The 12466-nt window shown below is 45.8% G+C and overlaps 1 protein-coding gene across 3 annotated transcripts in view; it reads right to left on the minus strand.

Moving 5' to 3' along the window:
• The window catches only part of LOC120838809 (SWI/SNF complex subunit SMARCC2), a 49469-nt gene that overhangs the window by 22059 nt on the left and 14944 nt on the right, over positions 1–12466 (minus strand). For all 3 annotated transcript variants that reach the window (XM_040208878.3, XM_040208879.3, XM_040500455.1), the window contains exons 11-18: positions 10491–10618; positions 7689–7780; positions 7240–7382; positions 7049–7120; positions 6775–6888; positions 6279–6435; positions 3618–3978; positions 721–843 (exon numbers count right to left, since the gene is read on the minus strand). In XM_040208878.3, the coding sequence (XP_040064812.1) occupies positions 721–843; positions 3618–3978; positions 6279–6435; positions 6775–6888; positions 7049–7120; positions 7240–7382; positions 7689–7780; positions 10491–10618 (1190 nt within the window). The remainder of the gene's footprint in view (positions 1–720; positions 844–3617; positions 3979–6278; positions 6436–6774; positions 6889–7048; positions 7121–7239; positions 7383–7688; positions 7781–10490; positions 10619–12466) is intronic.

The raw sequence follows: 12466 nt of genomic DNA on the forward strand, positions 1-12466 counted from the left end.
CCCAAAAGCACATAGGAATCGCAAGCTTCATTTTCTTTTTCTTTTATGTTGCTCGCGGAGAAGTGTATAGAGAACTTCCACTAAAATATGTAGATCCCTCCTCGATAGAACAACTATACATATGCAGACCCCCCCTCCCAGAGTAGAACAATTTCGTGCATCAAGGGGTCAAGAATAACAGCCACAGTCTAACTATTCAGCACCATCCTACCAGATTCCAGAATGAGACAGCACATAAGCTGTTCCGCCTACACAAGAGCCCACAAATTCACAGGCTACATAGACTTGCCACATCTCTAGCAGCGGAAAACAAAGGGCGACAGTTTGCTGACACCACACACTCAAAAACGATGGCTGCATAAACAACTAGGCTCGTCGATGGGGATTCCCTCCTCACTTCAGTTGTCTTGACCAGATTGACTACATAAACAAAGACAATGTTCGTTCCCAAGAGAAACGACTGGGAGTACCAGAAGCACACTGAATAGTTCTCTAATCCAAGGGCAACAATCATTTTATGGTGCCAAGTGGCAGCTCTCTGACTAGTCTCTCCTCAGGCTGCATGAAGCGCGGAAAGTAACCTAGTATAATTCTACTCCCCTTCTGACCTAACACGTATTAACCTACAGAGAGCCTGCAGGAATAAAGCGGTAGGCACAAGTTTGTCCCACCACGACGCAGCAAAGGCACCCCAGAAAGAATGCAAGTAGCCGGTCTCACCCATGGCAGCCTTGGCTGCAGACGAAGCGACCCTGGGGTCCACCACTGAGGCCAGGAAAGCCACGGTAGACATGATCGGGTTGCCAGCCTTGGAAAACGGAATGGGCTGAAACGCCAGGGGTCCTGGAAGGGAGTGATCCACCAATTGTAGCCCGCTGACAGCTTCGTGACCCACAAAACAGTATGCTAGCTTGATTAAACGATCTGGTCAAAGGTATTGGTTTCTTGTAATAATAAATAGTAAAAGAACTTAATGGTCCACTCAAAGGCACACCACAGAAAACGTGCTGCAGTTCCGGGAGCCTGTGCATCGCCCCAGTAAAAACAAAGACTGCGAAATCGGAGAGACAGGCCAAGGAACCACAAAACAAAGGCCGATGGCGGGAAATCGAGCAATACTTGTTTCTCTATCATGAGATAACACCATACTGATGTCGTCATGACTGCCTTTCCGACAACCCGTCCAGTGCCGCAGGTCACTATCGCCTGCAACACTGGGTTTTCTTTTTTTCGAGGCATATGCAAATAACTTTTAAGTTCTGATTGCTACATACTGAGCGGCCGATCTGTACCATCAGCTTGTAGCCACCGGCAAGGCCGATGCATCGAGTGCTAGTGCATCGTGTGCGTGGGTCAGACGAAGACCGGGCAGAAACCAAATTAAAACAGTTTCGGATATCATCTCTGGCCTTTACCTTCAGTATTTACCACTACTCAAATTTGATGCAAACAATCACCTCAATATAGAGCATGCACATCGCAAGAGAATTCTCTTAGTAATAAAGGGCATGCGACGCATTACCTACGTAAGACCGTCGATTCCTCAGGCAAGAAAACTAGTCAAGGAGGAAGGAAAGATTCGAGCCTCACTAATATTTTTCTCGGGCACCAGCGCGAGCACGGATATCCGTTCAAAGGTAAACAAGATGTGAAGGGTTACTTTCTGAACTTCATTTTACAGTAACTCAGCAAGGAGCGAATGCTATGGCCCTCTCGAGCCAATCCGACCCATGGAGGCAAAGCTCATGACAGCCCTCACCAAAAATACAGGTACGAGAGCGTAACCCCAGCAGTTGATGAAGAGTGGACGGAGGAATTCCCAGTGATGTGTTGGCCTAAGCCGTTTTGGAGCACCTTCTGGAGCAGCCAAAAGAAAGTTTTGGAGCAGCAAAACTGGCTTTTGGAGCAGCTAAAACAGTGTTTCGGAGCAGCGAAAGTTGCTTTTGGAGCAGATATTCTTAGAAAAAAAAAAAGATATTCATTTCAAGTGGTGTACAAACGAAGGACACATTGCTCGCCGCAATCAACTAATTATTGTTAAGATAGACAACCTGGGAGTCTTTCAACATGTAACTGAAATGCCAATGACATGACAGTTTTGCAATGCTTCAGTTAAATGATACAAATATAGTGGACCAAAATGCATGTATTAAAATTCATTTGAAAATAACCAGCTTAGTAGTAAATATCACATCATTAGGTTGACTAGTAATATAATAAATGGAAGAAGTCTCCAACTGTTGAAAACACATTACTACTGCCGTGCAATGCGAAATTGTTGCGTCGGCCGAGATGGCTGTTCAATCAAAACCATGCCACTCCACTCCGTCTCCAACTAATTCACAAAATTGTATGCAAAATGTAGCTGTCCAACATACGACAAAAAAAAAAAAAACAGTCCAGCGGCACGTGCTTGCCAGGACTGCAGGCGAGGAGCAAGCTAAACACAGAAAGAAAAAGAACCTGAGCGCATCGATGCAAGACATTGCGAGCCAGGATCGAAAAGTTCTTGGAGCACTTTGTGCAACGACAGAACTCGAGACAAATAAGCACGCTGTGTGGGTTCAGCATGCGGACATTGCCTTCTTTGCTTCAGCTCACTTCTCTTCACCAACATCTTTCACGGCCGATTTTTCACGTACCGGAGTACATCTCGAAAGAAAGCCCACCGAGAGAAACCTAGGTAATCAATACTTCGACACAGCAGTCTTTGAGCTAAAGGGATGTTTGTAGTAGCATATTAAACAAGAACAGGATTGTTGATGAACATGTGGCAGTCCTTACATTTTAGTTTAGAAAGTGCCATAAATGCAGTGACGTGGGTACGGCAACTTCAGACGTCGCGCGATTATGGTGACTGGCAGGCATAGACCAAATATAGCTTGGCCACAGCCGTTGCTTTTAGGAGCGAGTGCTTCAGCCCATAAAGTAACCCCCCTGCGCAAGAACATGGTTTCGTTTCACAGCATGACGGCACGGCTGGTACCCAGCACGCTAGCGTCAGAGCGTCCGCACTCGTTCACGGCTATCATTGAAATGTTTTTTGTTTTTCATTAAAGATGCGAGAGGAGAGACGGAGGGAAAAGCCATGCAAGACCGGATGAACGATTGATGCAGGGTACCTTGTATCGGACAGCTGCTTGCACCACCTAGCTCATGTGTGCTCAATTACGGTACTCAGTTTAGTTTCGGTTTTCAAAGGCGACCAAAATTGGTTCTCTGGTGCAGGCTTGGCGCAGATTACCCATATTTGGCGAAATGTAGCAGGATGTAGCAGGGTTAGCCCAATGGCGCAGTTTGGCGCAATTGGCGCAGCAATCACATCAATGAATTTCCCTTTTTGACCCAAACCCTCTTTTCTGTGTCTCACTAGAAGATAAGTCCGTCACTCAAAATTCATACAAAAGCAGCCTTCCCCTCCCATCCGCCTGTGTCATGGACAGCACCACCCAAACTAGCGAAAGAGTATAGTCTTGTCTCCCTCCAGCACGCCCAATGACTCGAAAGGGCCGTAGCATTCACTCTTGAAACGGAGTGAACAAAGTGTAGCACACGTCGCTCGAAGTCCGGCAAACACATCGCGATCGTCCAAGTGCAAGCTGCGAAGGTATGCTCACCCAGGGCTCCACCCCCGGCGGCCGGGTCGTCAAGGTAGGGGTCCTCGATGGGCAGGCGCAAAAAGTGCAGGATGCACTCGTCCTGAGTGCGGCTGCCCACATGCTCGCACACCTTGTTCCAGTCGTCCTTGTACATCTCCAGGGCCTCGAGGAGCAGCAGCGTCTCCTGCTCCGTCCACTCCCGGGACACCGTGGCCGCCGCCCGGTGCTTCAGGTAGGCGTTCTTCTTGGCGTACTGGTCCATCTTTAGGCCCAGCATGTCCCCGATGGCCGGCTTGGCCGCCCCACCCTCCTCCGGCTTTCCGTCCGTCCCCACCTCCTTGGCCTTATCCAGGTTCAGCATCTGCTGCGCTGCTGAAGGCTGCACGTGCGCGCCGGCAATGGGGAGTGAGCGACCCCAATTCCATTCCAACTCCTCTCCAGGGATTTGGATATTCAAATAATTCCGTTCCTTTTAAACTCCTAGGAGTGGAAACACTGCGCCCATTCACACTCTTGGAACGACTGGATCGTTCCGTTCCATTCTTCTAATTCCCAACTGTGAGAAATGGTGCTTGACGGCTACAATAAGTTGCCGGAAAATAACGTCGGCATAAAGCTGAAGTTATCAAAAGTGTAGACAACTGCAAAAATATGCAAAACAAGTCCTGAAGGCATCAATTCCACTAAGCCGAGAGGTAGCTGCACATAGCGCTGGCGGCTATCGGCATGGTGGCACTCCAGAGCTTGATCGTGCGAAAAAGCATAAAAGTCTTGTGACAGACAGCAAAACTCCATACCACAAGGACTGTATATATCCTCCACTTCTAAAAGATATGTGATAAGTGAGGAGTCACACATCAAAGAAACGCGGGCAGTGTGGCATTGTCCGTCTGGAGGCCTACAACGGGTGCTGTGATGGCACATGGGCACAACAGCCAGGTTGTCGCGTCTCGCCGCGCCAGGAACAAAACCTTGTCCGCCTACAACTCTACAGTTTTGGTTGCTTTACTGGGGGTGCCACTTTCATCCGAGTCATCAGTTAATTAAAATGGGCAATGATACTGTTTCAAAATACCCCTTGACCACATAGACAAATTTCGCATAAGAGCAAAGCTCATTTCCTAAAATGCAAAAAAAAAAAAGAAAAATCCTGAGATATTTTTTTGTATTTGGAAATACAAAGTAAAAGGGGTCAAGGTTGATGTGCTGTGGAAAGTGACTCTACATGACAAGACTGATACAGTATAGACCACTTACAACGTAACCGCTTATAGTGCAGGACCGGGTATAACGCGGCTTTTTTAAACCACCGGTTCGCCTTCCATAGAACTCCATGTAATTACATACCGCTTAAAATGCAGGCGCGCGAAGGGAAATACCGGTTATAGTGCGGTTTTCGGAAGAACCCGGCGACCGCGCCAACTGACCGACGCAGAGAGCACGCTTCCCTGTGCGACACTAGATAATGGCGCGAGCCGCAAGCGGCACTCGCGGGGTAAGGAGGTTGCTTGAAGAAGCAGGGAGAAGCGAAGAGAGGCTTCAGTTGCCATAGCGACGAAGGGATGCACGCACGTGTCGTTCACGTGCGTGCGTCCCTCTGCTGCGTTGGAAACGTTGGAAACAACCGCAACGACAGACCAATCGCAGGTCGAGGTGAAGTGTTCGCGCGCGTTGCATGCCGGTCGCGGGCCGGCCGGCCGGCTGCTTTTATTCGCAAACATGGCGTCGGTTTTGATAGTCGATGTAGACAGCATGGTAGAAGCTCATCGTTCCGCGTAAAAGCGCTATCTTTGACTGTGAATTTTCGTTGTGTGTACTAGAAGGGAAGATCCACCTACTTGTGCGGCGATGTCCTGGCGGCGCTCTCAACACTGCAGAAACGCCCGTGTCGTCGTGTTTGTTTACTTCGACTGCAGTGGTGCTTTCTAAGCATTTGTGTTTTCGAACATCGCTTGGATTTCTTATTTGGAACATTTCACGCCTGTGCTAAAGTTGAAGGTATTACTGGCGCGTACCATATAAAGGATGTGAATTTTCACGCGTTTTCATCGCCGGAGAAAAGTGATTAGGGTTAGCAATCCTGAACGCTCGCAACGTCTGTCCGCAACCCGCGACGCTGTTAAAAGGCTGCGCCAGGCAAAAGTCGCTAATTTCTTTCAAAATGTGTGAAAAACTTGAGAGAGAAGTGTACTAGTCTGGTGAAATAAAGACTTTCCTCAAACTAAGCTTTATTTTTCATCTAACATAAAATAAATTCTTTTCCAAATGTAAGTTGTCTGATGGCATGCATTTTGGCCTGAAAAATTTATGTTTTGGTTATAGCGCGGTACCGCTTACAGTGCGGATTTTCGCGACTCCCGCGACATACGTTATATGCGGTCTACACTGTAGTAGCCCATTTGTTAAAGGAACAATGACTTCAGCAGATATCAATTCCATGAATGCATATGAAACTCAATAAGGAAAGTGGCAAGGCTAAAGATTTAGCAACAAGCCCTAAAAAAAAGACAAGACATGGCTTTAGGGGTACTAACCTCCAATAATAGGCATATTTTAACTCACAAAAATTCCCCACTTCGAAACAGCCCATTTCCAAAGAAAAAGCCTCAACAGCCACACTACACCTCGGTAAAGAAAGGGGCAAGCATGAGTGACAGGGTTGCCACAGTGCCTACTCACCTGCTGAGTCCTGGGAGGGTTGAGGGGCTGCAGTCCAGAGGGGGTGTCAGCCAGCACGTGGAAGTGGGAGGTGGAGGGGGGCCCCATAGGAGTCGGTCGGCTGTCCGCATCCACCTGGTAGTTCACCAGCCCCCACTGCTCCAGGAACGCATGTACCCTGCACAGGATCCACCACACCACCGCCCTCCCTCAGGACAGCCCAGACGTCGAAAATGGGCAACACGACCACAAAGCCTGGGATTTCCTGGTTCCAGTACGACCTTAGTAGTTGCAGCATGCTTCCACCATACTTGAGTGCTGATTCCAGAATTCATAAAATGAATATTTCCCAACCGAATTCGACAATGATGTATGTTGAGAGGTGTTTGACGGTGTAAACATTTGATCTTTACCAAATTTGTTTTCTATGTTATTTTTGGCGATTCTAAGACACTATGGCAAAAAAGGCTGATAAGCCCCATTACAACACTGCCCCCTAAAGCTTGAGCGCACTCACCTCATAATGGCACACACGTCGCCAGCCAAATTCCTCCGGCAAGCAGTCACAGTGAGGTACTCGGTGGGGTTCAACCGATATGTGTCGATCATAAAGTTGCGATACGCAATGTACCTGAAATGGAGAACCACATTCTCACACCAGGGAAGAGAATGCAAAGAAACCACTACCGGTTGACAAAAAGCCATCAAACGCCAACAAAGCCATTGTAGCACAAATCACCACAAGATATAGGCCGAGACAACACGCAAAAGTAGGTGAGACAAGAGCTTACACTTCTGGTGTCTTTGACTTGTTCTTGGCATTGAAGAACTCTGGCAAGGCCCGTCGCTCGATGGCATGAATGCTGCGCAGAAAAATGGAAGTAACAAATCAGCCAACGCTTCAGTGCAATGCCCTGTCTCTTCTTGGTTAGGAAAACCGCGAACCATTTAGGCAATGGAAGGCAAGCGCCAGTAGTCTCACCTGTTATAGTCGAACCATGCAGCATAGCTGGGGATGATGATGTGGTTTGCCTGTTCCGTCACATTGTCATCATGCGCGTCTGCCTTCTCGCTCTTTCCAGCTCCGTTGGGGCTGCCCGGCCTCGATCCCTTGTCTCTGTCACCCTTCAGAGAAAGGAAACCACAAACATCAGTTCAATTCTATGTCCGATCCTCTCTCCCAGTTTCGCCGCCAGGTAATGCAAAATGTTTTTGAGCCTAAAATTCAAACAAAAAAATGCACAATTAGCTCAGCTAGTAGTGAAAACATCCACATCAAGCTGGCCGGTGCTAAGCTATTTCTTGGTCTGGGTTGGGCCTTCGTAATTCAGCCCATGCACTGGTCTATTTTGTGGCCCTGCAATATTATTTCATTGCTTAGTAAAATGGCATAGCACAAACTCATTGCAGCTTCAGAAAACAGTTCCTCACTTTCTCGTCCAGATCTGCTCCATCCAGATCCATTAGGGTGCCCCCCTTGACAGGCTGCAGTTCGCTGTCTTTGCTGCTCCGCTGGTTTGGGTCTGTCACAGAAAGCACACAAGCAAGTTGAGGTGGTGAGGGCAATGTCAGTCCAGTTAATCAAGGTTCACAGCATTTCTCCATACAAGCTTGTGACGGGTAAAGAAACTAATCCTGTTAATAATCATACCATCATTTTGTCTAGAGTTTTACTAGTCACAGCGTCCCAAGCTTTTCTGAGTGTCTAGTGCTCTTAACATATATAGTGCTTGCCAAGAGGGTAGATAAAATTACTATTGAAACTAAGAGGGTTGCTCAAAAAGTTATTCCCCCCATTTTTGTTTTTCTCGTCATATGTTAAAGATAATAACGCAAGACTTTACAAATTGCAACCTTCAGGTTTTCTGCATACAGGTGTGCAATTTCAATAATGTATGACTCCACAGATTGCAACCTTCAGCTTTCCTGCATACGGGTGTGTAATTTCAAGGTTGTGACGTAGTGGGTGCTGCTGTAGTAATTCATGAAAATAGCATTTGCACCTGACACGCATCTCAAACAACAAACTGTAAATGAATTTTTAGTGGCGAAAAAGAAACTGTGGGGAACATTGACAACTGCTTGTGTGCTGTATATGGAAGTTCTGCGATTGAAAGGAACATTGCTGGACGCTGGGTTTAAGAAATGAAGGCGTCGGGAAGTGGAGGAATGGAGCTGCTTGATCAATCGAGGTCAGGGCATCCTGTTTTTGTAAATTGCAATCTGCTTCAATTTCAAAACGAATCAAAGTTTCTAAACCTAGGCATCTTTAGTTGTTAATACTCCATAACAAAGGTCGAAGTAAGCAGCCCCCAAAATGCACTGAATTTCTCCATTCCTGATGGGAATAAACATATGTATGCACTGTGCTTACGTTCAAAGCACGGAGACTGTCTTTGACCAAACACATTGTGTACGCTTTGTCCTACCGTACTGCCCAGATTGGTGCCACACAAGCAAACATTCCACAATGTGTTCTGCGTGTGTTCAGCATAACTGCACCATGGTCTGTACACCAAGCATTAAGAAAGGCATACAAATGTCGATCTTACTTCTTATTAAAGGGGGGACATTAGCCTACCGTAAAGTTCCGCAAGGACGCTCGTCCCCGAGAGATCGCCCATCCCGTTTTTCTGGCTAAATATCTTTTAACATAAAAATTCCGAAACATCGCCCACCCCCCACTTCTGTCGGACGTCACGCAATGTGCGACGGGAATCGCATCAGCAGCGCAATTTGCTGTACCGGCACGTCTGACAAGCGCGTTTTTGTCCAAGATCTGTGCACGCGATATTGGCTCCTGTAACACGCGAGTTGTTCCCACATGCATGTTGCACTGTGAAATGCGAATCTGCTGCGTCCGCAATCTGTGGCATCCGTTCCCGTGACATAAAGTTTTTAGCGGATTCCCGCGTTTTTGTCCGCGATCTGCGTGCGCTATCTCGATTCCATGCGAGTTGGTCCCGCGTGTGTATTGCATCGTGAGATACGATTCTGCTGCGTTCGCGATCTGCGGTATTTGTTCCCGTAACATACGAGTTTGTAGCGGATTCCTGCCGTTTTGTCCGCGATCCGCATGCGCGATATCGGTTCCCGTGACAGACAAGTTTGTAGCGGGTTCCCACATGTTTATTGCACCGTAAAACTTGCATCTGCTGCATCCGCGATTCGCGGTATTCATTCCCGTGAGATGCGAGTTCTCGGCAGATTTCCGCGGGTCTTTAGCACCGTGAAACGCGAATCTGTTGTGTCTGCAACCTGCGGTATCAGTTCCCACATCATGTGGTTTGTAGCCGATTTTTCATAAAGTTTTGCTGTGGCGTCCCCAGAGATAGCCCAACCCGTTTTTCGCCATTTATCTCTTCATTTTGGGTCAGCATTCTATCGGAAGTTTACAGTAAATTAAAATTTTTTTTAAATTCATTTTTAAATTTTTCGGTTTTCGGTTTTAGAAAATAAATATATACACCTAACACTAAATTTGGTAACCATATGCTAAGTAGTTACATTGATATAAAAAATTTTCAACACATTGTGAGGCAGTAACAAAGTAAAGGAGTTCAATGTTTGAATGCATTTTTCTCGGTTCCACTTTTTGCTGCTAATTTCATACGAAGGAATCTCTTGTTCGAAGGTAAAAGTATTCTGACACCACAGTCAGGATGTTTCTGAACTGATATTTGCTGGGGAATCGGGCTATCTACTTTATTTTGTTTTAAGTTGAACTCCTCATTGAGGAAAAACTATGTTTTCGAAAATTGACATAGGACAGATCATGCATCCTATATTTTGAAGTAATAACTCTTCCTGAAATATTTCCATTTGAGTTATGAAAACTAGATAGCCCGAAGTCTCAAAACCCCCACTTTATATTCAGGCAGTCAAAATGGTACTTAATCACTTTATTTGCATATCATAGATTTCTTAATGATGAGTGACACATCTTATGCAAGTATGTAAAGTTGTCCTAGAGAGCTGAAAGTTTGAACCGTACACATACACTTGACATTAAATCTCCCCTGCAAATTTCATTCCAATCACTAGATTAGTTCAGAAGTTCTATCTCTAGCCAGTGTCCCCCCCTTAACGAAATTCAAAATGCAGGACTGAAACTGCCCACTGTAACGAGGATGAGCTATTGGAGGACAGGGTAAAACTCTTGTTTGTTTTCAGGTTGTCGCAGCGTTTCGCAATGACCCAGGGAAATGGCACTACAAAAGGAGCTACACTCACTGCTTTTGGGAATCGAGACTTCCTGAACACTGGGCTCAGGAGAGGGCTCTTCCATGTCCTTGGTCAAGTCGTCTGATTCGTCGTCGCGGAAAGATCGTTTCTTGCCCATGGCTGGGCTGCGCCCTCCCCTGTACATTGGAAAAAGCAGACAGATTAATCCTCACTTGTCACTATACTTTGTATCACCTTACGATGCAGCACAGAGGACACTATCAAAAGCTATCCCATGCCACACAAGTGTCATGTGACCTTCGAGAGGGGCACATAGTCACGCAACACATTTAAAACACTTCATAGCATCTGCTCCAGGCCATTGGAAGGTGAAACGGAGCATAGGCATTTGTGTGGTACTCTGGAAGGCTCATGTATTAAGCCTTAAAGGGATACTTCAACGAAATTTGAAATATTCCCGTCGTGTTCAAAAATAGGTTGAATATGATCCACAATATCCGTAAAAGAAAATCGCACGTTTGTATTTTGAGCCTGGTGGCTGCATTTTTCGTTATAAACGGCCCACTCTGGCAAGCGCTCGGTGAAGGCCCAGCGGAGACCACATGACATCCAACACAATCGTGACGTAGCTCGTCTCAGGACGAGCAAAGCTAGGGCGAGGCTGACGTCGAGAGGATGGCCTAGTCGTTCCAGCCACCGAAGCGGCTGCTTTTGTACGAATTTTGGGTGACGGGTTAATCTTTTATAATCCTGTAAGGGGACGATAGCGACTTCTGCGACACACAAAAGGCATTCTCGGGGAAGAGGGGAGTTCCTCCTTCCCCTCTTCTTTCGTTGTGGCTGGAGGCGAGACAACCTCCGTCACTAGCTGTCAAGGTTCCTAGACGAGCATTACAAACGAGGCGTGAGCGACATCCACCAGGTGCTCTTTGCTAATCGTTAAATTTGTTTTAAAATTCCTTTTCGAGTCTTTTTTAACAAGATATTGGTATGTTCGATGTGATACTGCTCCTTTGTACACATATAGACCAAAAAATAAGTGCCGAAATTTCGTTGTAGTATCCCTTTAAGGGGGGACACTACCCAAAAAAGTAAATTTTTGAACCACTTGTCTGATTTAAATTATATTTACAGGGCCTGTTTCTGTTGATGTTGAGAACATTTCTGTTAATTTTTGTTAACCTGGGGGAAGTACAAAAAAAATTGCAAACGTTCAAAGACGAAAGTGGGCTTGTCTGCTTAGGAAAACTATCGTTTTGAAATTACTTATAAATTTGTCGTTTTCATGTGTTACATTGCATTAGGACAGTTCAGAGCAGATAACTATGGAGCTATATTTCTATGTTATACCATCTTTCATGACAAAAAAGCCACATAAACACAAATACAGTTTTTTAGATTTCCATCCTTTGTCCAAACTTTTAGTTGTTGAGCATGAAAAATTACAAAAATAAAATATAAGCTCATAGTCATCTTCCCCTTAAAATTTCACCCCAGAAAAACTCACAAAAATTAATCCAAGTTGCATAATAGCAACTTGGATTAATTAGTTTTCCTAAGGTGAAATTTATGCCAAAAAGTGGAATGGAGAAAAATGTGTTCAAAGTGCTCCAACCTCTACCTTTTCTTTAGCATCGGTGGAACGAAAATAATTTATAGAAAATTAACTATGCAGTGTAAACTAGTGAAACTTTCTGGGAATACTCTCTAGATGTTGGTGGATGTAAATATGACATTTTTCAAAATCAACTTTTTTTTGCAGAAATTGTTTTTTCTGGGTAGTGTCCCCCCTTAAGTGGATTGCAGACGTGCGTGCATGATCGGCCCAGAAAGCTTCCCAATGAATGGAACTACGAGCTCACACTTTCGGTTTATTTGGAGCGTTATACCACATCACAACGTCTTATACCTTACGAGAAATTGCCAGCATGGAGACTGGTCAAGCACAGAGCGTGCGGACGACAATGAAAATGGGATTTCTTCAACAACCAGACACGGGGGGAGAGAAAAAGCACTGCGAAAGG

This window comes from Ixodes scapularis, unplaced genomic scaffold (assembly GCF_016920785.2).
Source record: "Ixodes scapularis isolate PalLabHiFi unplaced genomic scaffold, ASM1692078v2 PGA_scaffold0__279_contigs__length_252992795, whole genome shotgun sequence".
Taxonomy (NCBI): Eukaryota; Metazoa; Arthropoda; class Arachnida; order Ixodida; family Ixodidae; genus Ixodes; species Ixodes scapularis.